Genomic DNA, 18,357 nt, shown 5'->3' on the forward strand with positions numbered 1-18,357 from the left:
TATTTTTAAAATGTTTCCTTTTCTTTTTCATAACCTCTTTAACACACTACTTCTCCGCTGCGAAGCGCGGGTATTTTGCTATTTATCTATGTATATAAAGGAGAGTTGGGATCCGAGAGACTGTGTTTGTGTGTTTGTGGAGGGATGGAGAGTTAAGGCGGGTGTTGGAGTCACGTGATCATCTCCCCTCCCATTCACCTCATTTCATTCACTTCATTTCGCTCCAAGCTGAGCTCCGCAGCTGGCGCGGTCTTGCTGTTCTTGATTTGCTTTTCACATGGCCAAGTATACGTTGCATGCTCAAGAGTAAGCTCAGCGCACAACTTACAAACAGATCCTTAACAAATAATTATTGGTATAATTTCCCTCAGTTTATTATTTAAAATTTTAAAGCAGTACTTCGCCACTGCAAAGCGCGGGTATTTTGCTAGTCATTTCCATAAACAACATTGTAAGGTTTAGGCATCACAAAATGTAGTGGCCCATGAGAAAAATAAAACAAAATGATAACACAATACATTTTGAAATCAATTCATAACAAGTATAATTTCATATCTTAAAAGAAGTAACAATCATAATCTTAAACCCTGATGTATGTTGGCAGTTTTATGTCTAACTGATTTCTCAAAATGAAAAGTGCTTTAGTACAGGTCCATTCATCTAATGATTCACCCATCCATTTTCAAACTAAGTCTAAATCTGGGTTTCCTAAAAAAAGAAAAAGTCATATTAATTTGGGAAGTAGGAATGGTTACAAATTAGGGATTAATTAATAATCTGTTGATGTCATCCACTTTGAATTCTAATTACAAATTTTTAAAATGTGCTCCATGTCTTGTGTTGAAATGTGTTCCATCAGCTGGTTTTGTAATAACCCTGGCTGCACAATTAGCTCCACTACACCTTACAGTATATAGGTAAGGTGTATATAGTAGGTATACTCCACCTCCCTGTGTTAATTATTCTGATCAGACACTGCTTACACATTCATTCCTAGGTAACACACAGGGTTTTTCTGTGCTAGCAGGTAGTTAGTGTACATTAAAATGCATTTTTCCAAAGAAAAAGCTGAATGGGTATGTTGATTCGTCTGATCAGGCAATGTCCGAGTGAAGAATATCAACAAAAAAATTAGCTGCTAAACCTTATGATTTGTAGTAACACGGAAAACCAAATAATGTGTGATGTTACCCAACCAAGCCTTGCATTGCCTCACCAGGGGAAAATTTAATAAGAGCCCTATGAAGTGACCCTCATGGGCCTTCTCCATACTTTCATAAAACCTACAGCCAGTCATCACACTAACTTGTTCAAAATGAGTAAACACCATGTATGAAAGATAAGAACAAAATATGAGAAAAGAGAGATAAAACAACACTAGGTAAACACTTAGCAAAAGACAAGCAGGAGGGTCAAGCAAGAAAAGAGGAACCTTCAGAAAAAACATCTGACAACTTCACTGCCACTGAATGCACAAGTTTCATAGCATTTGGGATTCCTACTATGACAATTGTGTAGACACTAGAACAAATATGGAGGCTGAAATCTAATAATCAAAGTGTATCCTGAGTAATAAGATAAAACAGACAAATAAAGCACCTGCCAAACACTGTCAGTTGTGGAGCCTCACAACCTGTTCACGATATCCTTGTTAATACACCGTGTTACCTCTTCTTGGCCTAGATAATGAGCATTGAAGAATCACAGCTCACTGTGCCCCTATTTGTCACGTAATTCCACAGAATGGAGATACCAGCAGTACTTGAGATTCTGCAACTAGATAGAGACAATGAGTGATGAGTCTATTCCTAAAAACTCATGTTGAACACATTGCTAAGTTATATCCAAAAATAGATAATCAAGATTACTAAAAAATCTGTTTATGGACACTCATAATGTAATTAAGAACCTGCATTGATGTTTACTTTGCCTTTTTCAGCATATTCCTGGTGCATTTTTTAAGCATTTTGTGGCATGGTAAACTACAACATACTTTAGGTGTATAGTTGAGGCTTAAGAAAGTTATTTGATTTGCTCAGATATGAACTCTTGGATTCTTGTTTATGTCCCCCATCTACTAGGTCACTGTGCCTGCTAAGAAATGCAGGAAATGTTTGTTATTTCATTTTAACATTTTCAGGGGATTAATGCGTTTAAAGAAATTAAGGCAGGTAACAAAGGTTTATGAAATTTTCATATAGTATTTCAAATATAAAAGTAAAAATAGCTAGAAGGTGTTAAGAATCATTGAACTGGAGTCATGTGGCTTCAGAAAGCACAAATACGTAATTTATTAAAAATACTGTACTACTCACAAGATTAGAATCTTGTGAGTAGTACAGAACTTATGTAAGTGAAAATTAAAGTTACATAATATCCTTGTACCCTCAGCCCATATATTTAAGATTTATATAATACTATATCAGTCTATTATTGATTCGTTATATCATGCTACTTGCAGTAAATTGGTGAAAGTTTTGCAGTGATTAAATTTAAATATTTGGTAACGTTATCTATAAGAATACACTTAAAAAATATGGCTATCCAAACTTACTATATGGATTGTTCTGGTTACATGAACCTCAGACAATATGTTGCAGTTCCAGAACTGAAGGAGTTGTTGAGGAAATATCACTGAACCATTAAATGATTGATTTTATTAGTGGAAATTAAATATGATACAGTGAACTAATTTTACTTGTACAAATGCTTTTTCTAGGTCCGCAAAACAGACATATACCGGTACTTCTTTATTATACTCTGGATTTTTCACTCAGCATCCACAGGACCTCTAGCAGCATCTCATGTTCCCCTCCCTTTTCTGAATCCACATTAATCTTCTTCCATATGGCTTTCTGCCTTTGTTTCCAATCTTTTTGCAATCAACTTTAACATTACCTTTGACATGTGATATAAGCTTATTCCTCTATAGTCTTCAGAATTTGTTGCATTTGTCTTTTTGGTATTGGTATTAACGCTGCTTCCTTGAAGTCATCTGGCCATTCTCCTTCTTCATACATTTCCTTGTACAATCTTTTTAGTTCTTGTTTCCATTTGTCACCAAGATTTGTAATCCATTCAAACTAATGTGGTGCTGAGGTATCACCTGTTGCATGGCTGCGCATGGATCCTGTTTTGGGATGCTGAGGTGGTTTGTTGTGTGGTGGTTGTGGCAATGTGCTCCCAACCTCTCCTCTCTACTAGTAGGTTGTTTGTCTTTATTGTTTTACCATTTTCACTTCTTTTATCCTATGTTCTATGAGTTCCCCTGTCAGCTCTGGTCCAACCTTGTCTTCATTAATTTCTTCTACCATTTCCAGCTCCGTCGCTTCTTTTGTTGGTTTATTATTAGCATCATACAATTCTACCTCATGCTCTTTCCATCTTCCCTTCCCTTTGTCTGGCTCTGTTAGTGGATTTTGATTTTTACTGTTTATTGTTGTACTATTATATTGTGTCCTATTACTGAATGTTTTTGTGATGTCTCTCTCTCACTTTTGCGTATATCAAATCACTTTTTTGTTGTTCATCTAAGGATTCAAGTTCTTTTTACTGTTTATCCCACCATTTATTTCTTCCTTTATCTGGGGAAAAAGCTGGGAATATTGAGATATATAGAAGTAGACTGGTGGGACAGAAGACTAATTAGGAACCTGTACATGAACAGCAAAAGTCAGAACCATATATGGACTAACAGGCATGTCAAATAGGAAGAGGTACTGTAAGAGACAGGAATGCTCACTCCTACCAGTCCTGTTTGCCATCTATGTTGAGAGAATAATTAAACACTCACTGACAAACAACAAGTTGGTGGAGAAAGTTGTGAGGAAGATGGATTGCATCGGTAAGACCCTAAAGACTTACTGTCTACCACACTACTTGGTAGCTTATTCCAAGTGTCTATCGTTCTTTGTGTCCACGTGTTCTTGATGAACTCATTTTAAAATAACAGTCTCGATCCATTGTACTAATTCCCTTCATAATTTTAAACACTTCAATCATGTCACGTCTTAATCGTCTTTCGCTTAAAGTGTATAGGCTCAGCTCTTTTAATCTTTCCTCATAATTCAACCCCTGTAGCCCTGGAATCAGCCTAGTCGCTCTTTTCTGGACATTTTGTAGTGCTGCTATGTCCTTTTTGTAGCCTGGAGACCAAAACTACACACAGTACTCCAGATGAGGCCTCATCAGTGTATTATAAATCTTGAGCATAACCTCCTTGGATTTGTACTCCACACATCGTGCTATATAACCTAACATTCTGTTTGCCTTCTTAATGGCTTTTAAACACTGTCTGGAAGTCAATAGCTTAGATTCCACTATGACTCCTAAATCCTTCTTATAAGGTGTACTCTCAATTTTCTGACCGCCCATTGTATTTTCAAACCTAACATTTTTACTTCCTATGAGTAATACTTTACATTTACTAACATTAAATTCCATCTGCCACAAATCTGCCAAAGCCTGTATGCTATCCAAGTCCTTCTGTAATGATATAATGGATTCCAAATTATCTGCTAATCCACCTATCTTGGTATCATCTGCAAATTTAACCAGCTTGTTACTTATATTCCTATCTAAATCATTTATATATATTAAAATTAGCAGCGGCCCTAGTACTGACCCCTGTGGAACACCACTCTTAACATCGGCTAATTCTGATACGGTTCCTCGCACCATCACCCTCTGCTTCCTGTGTCTGAGCCAATTCTGCACCCATCTGAAAACATCACCCTGAACTCCCACTTCTTTTAGTTTGATACCCAACCTCTCATGTGGCACCTTATCAAATGCTTTAAATAATATCATATGCTCCACTTTGATCATATCCTTTTGTTGCCTCCTCATAGAATTACAGCATGTTAGTAAAACACGGAATCTCTGAGCAGTACATCTCCCTCTATAATTTCCAAATCCCTCAGTACCTCCTTAGTAGTCAATGTTACCTCTGGGAGGTTATCCACTTGCTCACTTGTAAACACCTCGGAAAAATGTAAGTTTAGGGCATCTGCTATTTCACTGTCTGTATCTTTAATTCCCCTGTACTATTTCTGCTGAACTTCAACTCCTCATTGACTGTTCTTTTGCTACTAAAATACTGAAAGAGTCTCATCTTTTGCCTTATCTGCTATGTTTATATATGTTTAGCATGTGCTCTGCTTCGTTTTAAAGTAAAGACTCCCGGGCAGCTACTCAGATCATTTCATTGTGTGGTTTATTTTTTCTCTGGTAAAATTTGCCTCTTAATGACCTCCCTTTTAAAAATAATTAACGGTAGGAAAAGGAGCCTCACTACTTAATCTCTTTTCCATTCTTTTCATCTGTGCTTTAAAATTATCTAATAGAATATCAAACATAATTAATTTTTCCACTTTATTCAACATGCAGTACATTTAACTCTTTGTAAAACAATAAGTGCATTACAATATACCATATTTAATTCATTTTAGAACCCTGTCTGAAACAATGTCATGTTTTCCTAAATATTTAATAATGTTTAGTAGTCAAATCTATTGGGTATGAGTACTGAGCCTGTTAGAAATAAAAATATGCCAGAAATTCTACACATAATACAGTACACATCAGTGAACAGTGCTTCACGTTATAGATGACTTTTAGCTTGAGGAGTGGTACATTGTGCTGGGAAAGAGCAGTCTTTGCTGGAGACAACCAGATACAGTTAAATTGTCAGCAAGGAGCTGTAGGACATATTGACTCTGAACAACTTGTTTGACTGCATAGCCCCATTTTCAACAGCTATTATTTCCAAGTGCTAATGGTAATACTCTCTCAGCTCATCATTAATTAATTTTGCTTAAATGCTGTTTATTAGAGAAACCTTTGTAATTGTGTTAGCATTGCTGAAACCTGCTATTCTGTTGTAAGTGCATACCTTTGGTTTCAAGGTATTGGAATTCCTAAAGTTAATTTCTGGGTTTTAGAATTACCAAAATGAAACAGCTTCCTTGAGAAACATGTCAGTCTACTGTTGTTTTGTGAAATCAGCATTATTTCATGCGACATTTTGCCAAGAATCTGAAGATTTCATACAAAGTTGCCCACTACTGTCTTAAGAGGAGAGGACAAACAAGATCTAATCAGGACAGAAAAAAAAGGGGAAGGCTCAGATATACAGTTACACAAAAGAATAAGTACATTAGAAATGTGCAGTTTGAGAAAAAAAATGCCTTACAGGAATTCAGTTGGCTGCTTCCTTAAACAGTATACACCAAAAAACTAGTGTTACATGCAACAGTGAAAAGACAAGGCAAGGATGCTGGCCTTAGATGCAGAGTTTCAAAGAAAAAAATATATCATAATCTAGCAAATAAAAAACAGAAGGTTAAAATGGGCAAAAGTTTTGAATAACCCTGAATTTTACTGTCCAATGTCTGTATTATTTTGTCCATTTTAACCATTTTATTTTCACTGTTGCAGATGACACTGTTATTTGGTTTGTGATTGTAATTTTCTGATATCAGCCAACATTCTTTACACAATTTTGATGAAACTTTGGAAGATGCATCACCAGTATAAATGGATTTAGAGTATTTTGTGGTGCACGATATAAGCAGTTGAAAAATGGGCTGGGGGAAGACTTGCCCAGCTTGCCAGACTGTTTCTGATATTGAACAGGCAGCATTTGGTGTTGCATCAGCTTGCAATGTGCTGTACATACAACTGGTAAACCCGCTTTGATGCCTCTTGGGCAGGGCATGTAACTCTTCAGCTTTCTCCTAACAGTAGCATGCTAGAGGCACCAATTATGCAATAACTGTGTGATGCTGGGTGCAAAAATCTAACCTGATTATTGCAATGCTTTGTTTTGTAGAAATAGCAAAGAATTATCTAAAATATATTGAGTCTGCATGCCATGTGTTTTCTTCTTTGTACATTCACTTATGCAAGGTCATCCAGTTAAGCAGTTACTGATTATCCTTTAGTTTTTGGATAATGACTATTAGAATCCATTAGGATGGCATTTCTTGAAAAACTGGTAGAATGAAACCAGAAAATATTAGAAAAGCTAACATTAAAATATGAGGATTTTACTACAGACAGTGAATTACATTCGCCCTTGTCTAAAATGAAAAATCATGCAACAGTGCAAGACCATTCTACCTTAAATGTGATAGCAAGGGTAAAGGAGCAGAATACAATTCATTTATGATACTGAGCAGAATTTCAGGAGGAGAAGTAAAACAGTTTTAACTGTAACGTCCATTGGCATTTCAGATACCAAAACAAAATGCCCATTGCTGACACGACACTTTGTTCAGAGAGGAAACATCTTTGTTAATAGATCATCCAGAAACAGAATTGAAAATGAAGTTTCCTGACACTGTATATTCAATGCAATCCTTAAAACATTATTTTTTGTTTTCCTAGGTTTTTCCCACTTGTATTAATACATTTGCATTAAGAAATCAGTTTCTTAATTCAACCTTTTGTTTATAGGTTTATAAGTTAACCTGTATTGTCACGTATACAGGGTACAGTGAAATTCCTGCTTGCATGTGTTATTCAAAATGAAACACATTACCAATCTCCAGTACCACAATTAGTGAGTATAACAACCTTACCTTGAAATATTCATACTTTTAAATTGAATTTTAAAATTCCACTGCTCTTTAAAGGGCTGTATGTTTTGTAGAAATAGTTCACCATAAATGGGAGTAATTTCTGAGTTGTATGTCATCCAGCTTTGTATTGTATTTGTCTTTAGTGCTGTGATGATGCAAGACATCAGGAGGCATGGTTACATATATATATATTTAGGCATACTGTATTTGTTCTTTCATCATTGGCATCCATATTACTAACCGAGAATGCTAAACCAGATGATGGACGCAGGCACATCCGGCAATGGGCCGTAGCTGCAAAAAGACGTACTGCGCAGGCGCAAAAAGAGTCCGCGAGAGTCGGCTGAGGAGCCGAGAAAGGCGGACAAAAGAGGGCGAGAGAGGCGGATGAGGGGCCGCGAGAGGCGGACAAGACCACAGAAAAAAGGAGTGAGCACAGGAAAAATGGAGAAATGAGGCATTGCACACGAAACTAGACCCAAAAAAAAAAAAAAAAAAGAGGCTCGCGCACAACAGCAGGGCACCCCCCCCCCCCCTACAGGCACCGGACGGGACACACACCAAGAGGGGGATTCAACAAGCCCATGGAACACAAAAAAAAGAACACAAAACCACCCCACAGACCCTACAAGCAAGGGACGGGACACACACAAAGAGGGGGATTCAACAAGACACAGGAACACAAAAAGAAAGAAGACGCTCGCGCAACAACAATCCTCAACCCCCCAACACACACACACATCCCGAGAAAGGCGGACAAAAGAGGGCGAGAGAGGCGGATGTGGGGCCGCGAGAGGCGGACAAGACCACAGAAAAAAGGAGTGAGCACAGGAAAAATGGAGAAATGAGGCATTGCACACGAAACTAGACCCAAAAAAAAAAAAAAAAGAGGCTCGCGCACAACAGCAGGGCACCCCCCCCCCCCCCCCCTACAGGCACCGGACGGGACACACACCAAGAGGGGGATTCAACAAGCCCATGGAACACAAAAAAAAGAACACAAAACCACCCCACAGACCCTACAAGCAAGGGACGGGACACACACAAAGAGGGGGATTCAACAAGACACAGGAACACAGAAAGAAAGAAGACGCTCGCGCGACAACAATCCTCAACCCCCCAACACACACACACATCCATAAGAAGTGACACCCAATGCCACATATTCTAAAGTGAACATCAACACCTTCACACTAGACAGCATAGGTGTCAGCATTGGTGGATCTCCTTACAATAAAGCACTATTAACCGTTCAACTGCAGAAAAGGAAACATATTAACAGTGACTGCGATCCTCCTTATTACTTATCCATATTTCGCATGCTGAGAAAGAAACAAGTCATGAATACACGGTCACGGGTACAAAACGAAAAGGAAAGGATAACAGGAACAAACACACGAACACGAAAGAAACAACAAAATAGACGGCTATGCAGCATAGGTGGATCTCATTACAATAAGGCACTATTAACCGTTCAACCGCAGAAAAGGCTCCATATTAACAGTGAGTGCAATACTCCTTATTACTTATCCATATTTCTAAAAGAAAAAATGTCTCGACTCCAAAAACGCAAAGCTCAACTAAAGCTTATAACTAACGATGTACCTAAAAGTAAAAACTTTATGAACTGCATTAGATCCTACAATAGTTCATTTCCTGTTGCATCTACCGGAGTAAATATCAGGCCACCAAAAGGCAATGGCCCATACTGCTTTCGCATATGTGCACAAATACTGCATCGCATTGGAACAGTGCACCCTGAAACAAATCAACAACGCAAATATGCACAAATCTACATCCTAGATCCACATGACGCAAACTATCAATCAAAGTGCTGCATCGCAACAGGCACGGATTCAAAACGAAACACCTCCCGTCTCAGACATACGTTAATGGCAGCGAAGGCTACAACGGGCTTCTCACACAGCACAGGCAAATCGATTACAGCTCCAAAACAACACGTCCCAAATACTACACATGCAACAACGCGCCTCTCAAACGGCACAAGCAAAACATACACCAGGAAAATTCATTCGGATTAATGAATGTCATTTGCAATCATTGTCATTCAGTTCACTTCCCTGAAGAAACAACTGGCAATACAAGTTATACATTTACACGTTGTTGTCAAAAGGGTCAAATTAGACTGCCTTCTTTACATTCATATACTGAATATCTACAGAAGCTTATAACTGACGATGTACCTGAAAGTGAAATCTTTAGCAACTACATTAGATCCTACAAATCGGTATCCACTATGAACATTAACGGTGGCACTGCACGTGACATCCGTCTTGAAAAAATGTTGTTTATTGATGAATGTACAATGTCATAAAGTCACTTACTCAACACCATTCATAAACTTCTACAAACGTTTATGAATAATAATATTCGATTTGGAGGAAAGGTACTTTTATGAGGAGGAGATTTTAGACAGTGATTAGCTATTCTTCCAGATGCCATGCACTCAGCTATTGTTCAGTGCACCTTAAAATACGCGGACAATTGGCATTGCTTTCAAAAGATACAGTTAGTAAAAAAGATACGATGTCCAGAACCACATCATAACAATTGCTTATTACAACTGAGAGATGGTACACTCACCAATACAGATGGACTTCAGCCACATATTATTACAATTCCTCAAGCCTTTATCTGCGACGACTTAGTTACAGAGAGATTTGGAACAGCAATCTCATTAGACCAAATGACCCTTTTAACACAACGCACTATATTATGTACAAAAAATATTAATGTGGAAAACATAAATACCCAAGTCATTCCATTACTTCCTGGAGAGACACAACTCTTTCTAAGCTCTGACAAACTTGACTCTGATCACAACAATAACCATCTTCATTTACCTTACAAGTTCTGAGCTGGAATTACCTTTTACACTTAAACGGCGTGTACAAAGAAATTTTCAAATAAACCTTTACACTGTGCCACACACTTTATTGTTTGCTTTCTATTTGCATCATCTACACCGTCACACTATTCTATATCTCATTCATACATCATGCTCTTTATCATTCCCAACACCAGGGGTTGGCGAGCGAAGCGAGCAGGGGCCGGAGCCCCCTAGTATTTGTATAGTGGATAGTGCTCCTTCCGTGTAACTCTAAATCATGGTCTGGATGTTGTCTGTGCAATTTTTCAAATTTTCCCTATTTCTGCATAATGTTGGCCTTATACCTGTGATTGTGTTCTGTGTTGAACCAAGTTTGACTCCTGCCTTGTGTCTGGTGCTACCATGATACACCCAATATTCCAATACTGGAATATATGAAGCAGTGTGTGTTATGTGTGTGTTATGCCTTGAGCATGGGAAAAGCGCTATATAAATAAAATGTATTATTATTATTATTATTATGGTTTTAAACATTATCCTACACTAGTTTTTTTAGCTTTCAGTTTCACATTTCTGATGTATCCTTAAATTAAGCCATTCTTCTGTTTTAATATTTTCAAAATTATTTTAAAGCAGAAATATTTTTCCACAACTTAAACTTCATAACATCATTTTTTAATCTGTTGTGTGGGATACCATCTCAGTGCCCACGTTCAGCAGTAGTGTACTCAGTTTGAAACAGTGTAAAATGTTCAATAACATTAAATGGTATTGCTGCCTAAACCTTCATTTAACCCCGGGTATGCTGAGCTCAGCACTACTTATACATTTCTAAAGTGCCACACTAGCTTAAATACGGTAGCAAACTTGAATACTCACATCAGTCCTTATAAACCGCTGAGATCACCTCATGTCAAAGTCTTATTAGTCCATGTTCTTGTTATAATACTCTCATCACATGCAGTATTTAATCAGGAACTGTTATATAATGTCTACTTCTGAAACTATTGTGGTTAATAACCTTTCATTCTAGGCTAAAACTGCATGTCCTCTGTGTTTTTTTCTTGAAATTGTAAATTGTACTGCAATTCAAAAAGTACATCTAGAAGAGTATCCTTTTCTGTACTTGGTTACAATTTTAAACCACACATCACAACACTTCCAGTTGCATTTGTAGAATTACTGGACCAGCAGTGTGTCTTGATAATGCTAATTGTCAGTGTTGCTATCCATGGAAAATGAGACAACAGGATTATTCTTCAGTGTCTAACCTATTATACTTCTCCTTCATTGTAAAAATGCAGCTCTGTACTTTTCTGAAGTTGAAATATATTGTTGTTATGTGTACCTTTACTCCTAAACTCAGTTACTGGCATCATTTCTTTGCAGTAAGGAGACTGTGGAAGATTGTGGGTTCGCTTCCCGGTTCCTCCCTGTGTGGATAGCGCTTTGAGTACTGAGAAAAGCGCTATATAAATGTAATGAATTATTATTATTATTATAGTTAAAAAATTCTCTTTATTTCCAAGTTAAAAGGAAGTTCAATATACAAAAGGCATTTTGCCTGTAGTTCTTTTCTTTTCATCTCTATTGCCAAATGTTAAGTGATAAACGTTTTGCAGACAGACTGCTCCTTGTGAGCTATATCTTGCCTCTCCTTAAGTCTTAACTCCTTTTAAAAAACTCTCAGAATTGTTTAAAACCAAAGTGCTTCAAACTGTTTTTTCCCATTGGTGCATGTGTTGCGGGAAGATCCTGCCAAATTGCCCTTTATGTTGGTAGGTAAAAATTATCTCCAAAATTCCTTTAACAATTGTGGAACAGTTCATTAGGAGCAAATTATGTTATGTCACTTCCATTATAAAAGCTGAGATTTTATTTGCAAAAATAAAAGATGAAGGGAAATCAAAGAGGATAAAGATGTGAATTAAAGAATGGAGAATATTTGTAGTGCGTAAAAATCAGTGTATAATAGGAGGTAAAAAATTAAGCTTAATATACACTGGCACATCGCAAAGCATAAAAAATAAGTGTCACTGAATAATTTTTGACTTTGTTCAAGCAGGTTTATTGTAGTGCGCTAGTCCTCTGTGTTATACAACCTAGCATGTGAATGGTCAAAGCATTTGATTGCTGTCATACACATGTTGCCATCTGAAGAGGGTAGCCATCACCAGGACCTTTTCTTAACCTTAATCTCGTTGTATTGTTTCAGTTTTCATAGAGTAAATGACATAGATATTCATGAAACGTTTTTTTTTGTTGTTTAGTTTAACAGTCTGCGTGAGGCAATCAAAAAAACATTGTCAGCTATTTAGGGCATTAGGCAGTACCCCATTTAATCAACAATGAAATTTGGACTCATACGTGTACTTAATAAAACAAAGTATAGTACCAATGGTTTGTTCCTTAGGCTTCTTGAATGGCTGTTCATCTACCAAATGTAATGTTTTTGCTGAGAGTCCACAAATACAGTTGACTACTGGTCATGTCTCTTCTTATATAGGTTCCAGGGCAGAAAGGCCTAGGCCTGAGTTGTTTGACCTGAAAGTCATCCTCCAGTTTGAGGGAAATAGAAGGGGGTTAATTGAGGACAGTGTAACACTCATCCTTCCCTTTTACTTTCCCGCTCCCATGACTTGCGTGTGATACATTCTTTACCATTAACGCCATTTTCAATTTTATCCTTTTAAGACATACCCTTCACAAATACAGATTATTCTTCAAAATGTAAGTATGCACATATACCATCTTAATGACTGCAGATTTAATGAATAATTTCAAATAAACCCCTGTGCTCCAAACTAGGCATATACAGTATATGAGTGACAAAACAAAGTGACTGTGTATTGGCTAGACTTGTCACGCATTGATATGCATTCATCGTTTATTTTTAAATATCATATTTAGCATTCATGTGAATATACTTATATATTCAGTTTAAACAAGAATGCAATCAGACTGTTTAAAAGGGAAATAAATTGTTATTCATAGAATGCTGAAATGAGTCAATATATTTGGTTTGTATAATGTTTTCTCATACAGGGTACTACATGGACATAACTCAGAAGCAACAAGCTGCATGTAACAACAAACCATGGATAGCATTCTGGTTAACTGCTAAATGCACCCATATAAAAACTACACCATGACAATTTAGACATGTCAGACATCTTAATAGGATGTCGTTGAACTGTGGGAAGAAAACACAATACACAAACATTGTTGGGAATCAAAGTGAGGTTTAAGTTCTGGGAATTGACAACCTGCTGTGACACCAAATCCCCATAACATAGCAGTAAATCAAAAATGGGAAAGACACCTACAAGAGTATGGCAGTATTGGAATTTCCCCTGCAATTCCCTTCCAATTATTGTCATTTTTATAGACAGAACAGTGTGAAGTTATGATGTCACTATTTGTGGGCTTCATCTTTGTCAGTTTAATATTAATTTCTCATCCAGTCAGGAAGAGAATAAATAACAATATATAATTCAATGTATTAAATCACTTTTTAATTTATTACATAATTGAGGTCACTTATTGGACCAAGTATACAAACATATTAATCTGTATAGAATATCAAACGCACAACAGTGAAAGTATACTGGACAGTTAAGTTAAGACAGGCAATTTTAAAGAACAATAAAGGGATCTCTTTAGGTTATAAAGTAAACTTAATTGTTGTGATCATTTGCCAGGAGGTAGGTTGACCATCAGGATTAACCCATTTCAGAATAAGTACAAGTGGACAAACTAGCATTTTGAAAAGTATAGAAGAGCAAATAGAAATCTCTTAAGATACCTGGTTGGGGAAAAAGGTCATATAAGGAACTAAAAACGATGGCAGCAAATGGCCTTCAGAAACAAGGATGTAGGCCTGCTGTACTTTTGAATTTGCCTTGTGAGAACGAGAACTCACAAAAGAAGACTGACTTGCTTCAAGATGGGACTATAAGCATGTGTTTTTCCCCTTTAATCTTTGTGACACATTTGTAGCTTTGAATGAAATGGTTTGAATTGACTCACTATGTTCCTCTGTCCATTTTATGTTACCAGAAGGAAGATTATTACATTTGCAACATTTTTGCAGCTTGTGTCACTTTCCACTTGTTACTAATATTTTTACTTGGGTTTTTCAAAACTTGCTTCTGCCTTTGCACACAATTTACCATATGGATGCCAATAAATATTGACTCATGCATTTAACTTATAACTCATATGACCAGTGCAGAATTGGGCTAAAGGAAGGAACTATACCTGAACAGTGTGATTAGTAAAAAGTACAATAAAACACAGTCTATAACAGAAAAGTTCCTGTACCTCTGGAAGCTGCTGTTTTAAATAGTAGTGATGACTGTGCAAAGTGCTATGGAAAAGAAAGGTTATTGAATTGGGTTATGGTGACACACTTTAGTACCACCCAATATCATAAACAAAAACACTAGAGAACCCTGACATATTGAAATAAAAGATTTTGTTATAGAAATAAATGTGGAGGACAGGTGGTAAAGAATCAATAAAACAAACTGCTCATGATTTACTACACAAATATTCCTTTCTTTCTTACAGTGGGAGCAAAGGCCCTTCTTCCCTTCATAGCACATATATATTTCATTTTGAGAAAAGACATTTTACTTTGATAGGAAGACACCTTAGGCTGTTCTGTAGATATCCCTAAAGCCACTCGAGGTTAGGGTTAGGGTCATGTTTGTTTATTTATCTGCTATATTTATCTGTTTAGTTTACATTTCATTGAAAATTTAAAGTACTAGACCCTTGTTGTATGTTTCTCCCTCAGGCTCTTTGATGTATGCACAGTGTCAAGGACTGATCGAGAGACCAGGCTGACTTTGGTTTTTGAACATGTTGATCAGGATTTAACTACCTATCTAGAAAAAGCTCCTGAGCCAGGTGTGCCGCCTGAAACAATTAAGGTACAATGCAATGCTATTTGCCCTTCTCATTTTATGTATTTTTAAGTCTGAATGAGAGTTTATCTTAAATTATGCCATTTTTACACACAACACTGTTAATAAATCCTGCTGTTTGAGAAATTTTCACTGTTAGCTAAATAGATATGTTTTGTATTACTGCATACATGATTTAACTGTACATTTAGTGTAAATATTTATATATTTTTATATGTATGTCATTTATGTGTTTTTCCTGCCTAATATTTTGTGTTGTATTCTTGCCTGTACATGTTAAATGGAAGTGCTTTACAAAAAATGTTATTTCCACCAGCTAAATTAATTAAAAAATTTTTCCTAGTATATTTAATGTCTAAGTGATGTTGAATATTTGTTAAAAGGGATAAATCTGCAAAATTTTGTGAGAAAAGCTTTTAAAATCTGACTTGTAAGAAGAGTACCTCGCAAGGTGCACAGACTTTGAACCTGTTAAATCAGTGAACTTTTTTCTACAGCCCTATCCAAGCTGTGTTTTAATGTGTGTTTAATGTGTTTTTACATTATTAAGTAATTTAAAGTTAATTGGCAACCATTCTGACAAAAATAAAGATTACTTGATGTAAAAGAAAGCCTTACTTCTGAACTTTAGTTTGACTTAATATATCAACATACACTAAGCAGTAGAAAAAAATGTATAATTAAAGGCTAGACTCTCATATTTTTCATAGTAGAATGAGCTGGCATATTTGGAAGAAATCTGAAAGCAGTGTTTAATATTTACCCTCCCAAAATGTTTTGCTTTTTTTTTATAAAATTAATTGTAGAAAGTGTTGCTTTGCACAAGTACATTCTTGTAAACATGCAGCAGATCTTGGTGGCCTCAAATGTCAGGCAGTTTTGTTTCTGTTCATGTAACAACAAATGAAGCTCTTCTGTTTTCCCACTACAGTGAAATACCACATTGAAATTACAGTTGTTCTTTTTCCAGCGTGTTGACATGTTTCAAGCTGATGGCCACATCATTCACCTATTCCTAAACCAGCTAGAAATCAGTTCATAAAAAAGAAAAGGCTTGGTTGCAGTTTTGCTAATATCACTAAAGTGATTATTAAATTCATTATAAACCAATTTAGTTTGTTTTCAAAAAATTACAAATTGACGCTCAAAGGAATTTGAATTTTTTCCTTTTTTCCGGGCTTCAGTGTTTCAAAATAATGCATCAGGTCTCTTAAGGTATAATCAACAATAAGCAAAGGGTATCTCTTTTTGCTTGGCGGAATTTTTGTATATTATTGCTAATCACAATTTTAAGCATTTGATTTATATTGTAACAGGAAAGGACATGTCACATTGACTGTCTTAATCTGGAAGCTGAAAGGTACAAAGATTTAGTATTAATTATTACAGAATACAAGTGAGAAACAGATAAAAGGAGAACAGAGAAGTGTAAGATGAACAACAAAACAACAAGCCCTGCAGGTTTTGTGGACTTACCCTAATAGATGTTTATCACCTGACCACCTCAAGGGGCTGACTCAACTACTTGCCCACCTCAAACGCTCCAAATAATACATCTCTCTGTCAGTCTCTTAGTCTGGCACTCATTCTCTATTAATGCCTAGCTTCTCTTCTTCTTGCAAGTGATTTCAGCCCCAGTTCATCTGTCTGCTCTTGAGTATAAGATCCGTTGACATGGCACAACTCTAGATTTCCTCCAAAGGTTACTTCCATTTTTAACCACCTTTAAAAGGTCAAAGTGGCAACGTGTCACATGACTTATGCCCATGTGCCGCCCTTCTTCCAGCCTCATCCTATTTTTTAAACATGGGTTTGGCATCCCTAGTACCAACTAGGTTACCTGCCCTCTCATGTCCAAAAGGAACTTTGTTGATTTTTTTTCCCAGGTCACAGCTCTCTCTTTTTTTTGTGCTGACCTTCCTGCCAATCTAAAACAGTACATGGACAGGGCTTACCAACCCCTAGCAGTGCCCTTCCTCCCCACACTTATATCCAGATGTGCATCACTACTATCAGTGCTTCTTTTACATTGTCTTTCACAAGATCTTACTAGGCCATGTTCTTCATCATTCTTTCCCATTTGCCAATTTCTTTCTCACTGGTCCACCCTTTGCAATGTCTTTGCAGGCGCATAATATGTACGTTAACATTTATTTTCATATTGTTTAATGTTTTTATTTAATTTGATTTTTTAAAACAATATTTGAATAGGAAACACATCATTTAAAAATAAAAATACTGTACATGATTCCATCCATTTACTGAACCCTTTCATAGTGTAGGATAAAAAATCTAACATTCAAATCATTGAGATATTTCTGATTGACAGAAAGACTGCAGAAAATCCACTTCAGAATAGGGAACTTTGTAACCACTACACAATCAGTGATCAGACTCTGACTCTATTGAATCTGAGGTGCCTGGGCTCTGAAGCAGAACCATCACCATGCCACATAAGACTGTTTCAGCTTGCTAAAAAGTGCCACATTCTTACAGCTTTAGGATTTTGTAACATCATCATTAGGGAGAAAATTGGGTATCAATTTTGGTCATTTCTGGAGTAGAGTGATTGTGAATGCTGACTTATTTTTAGTCAAAAAATCAGAATGTGTGTATCACTATATTAAATATAAGCATGGTCCAAGAAGTAGATGCAGTATTTACAAAATGTTCATTTCAGGAAGGATAATGCGGTGGCACAGTATAATGGTGCCTGTTACACTCAGATTTGTTTCCAGATCATAGTCTGGTTACTGTCTGTGTACTCCACTTTCCTCCGATATCACAATTGATATCACAAATGTATTTGTTTTCGTTAATTAGAAGCTATAAATGGACCAAGTATAAGTACATGTTCATGCATCTGCTCCATGATCAACTGGCATCCTATCCTTGTCTTGTGCTGAGTACCCCTGGCAAAGGTTCTTGCTCTGCATCAGGGGTTTCAGACTCAAGGCATGCAGACTGTATCCAGCCATTTGACAATTTCAAA

General features: G+C 36.6%; 1 protein-coding gene across 2 annotated transcripts in view; it reads left to right on the forward strand.

Moving 5' to 3' along the window:
* cdk6 (cyclin-dependent kinase 6) overlaps nucleotides 1–18,357 on the forward strand; it is a 195,291-nt gene that overhangs the window by 29,091 nt on the left and 147,843 nt on the right. For both annotated transcript variants that reach the window (XM_051935520.1, XM_028817095.2), the window contains exon 3: nucleotides 15,236–15,371. In XM_051935520.1, the coding sequence (XP_051791480.1) occupies nucleotides 15,236–15,371 (136 nt within the window). The remainder of the gene's footprint in view (nucleotides 1–15,235; nucleotides 15,372–18,357) is intronic.

Source organism: Erpetoichthys calabaricus, chromosome 13 (genome assembly GCF_900747795.2).
Source record: "Erpetoichthys calabaricus chromosome 13, fErpCal1.3, whole genome shotgun sequence".
NCBI classification, from domain to species: Eukaryota; Metazoa; Chordata; class Cladistia; order Polypteriformes; family Polypteridae; genus Erpetoichthys; species Erpetoichthys calabaricus.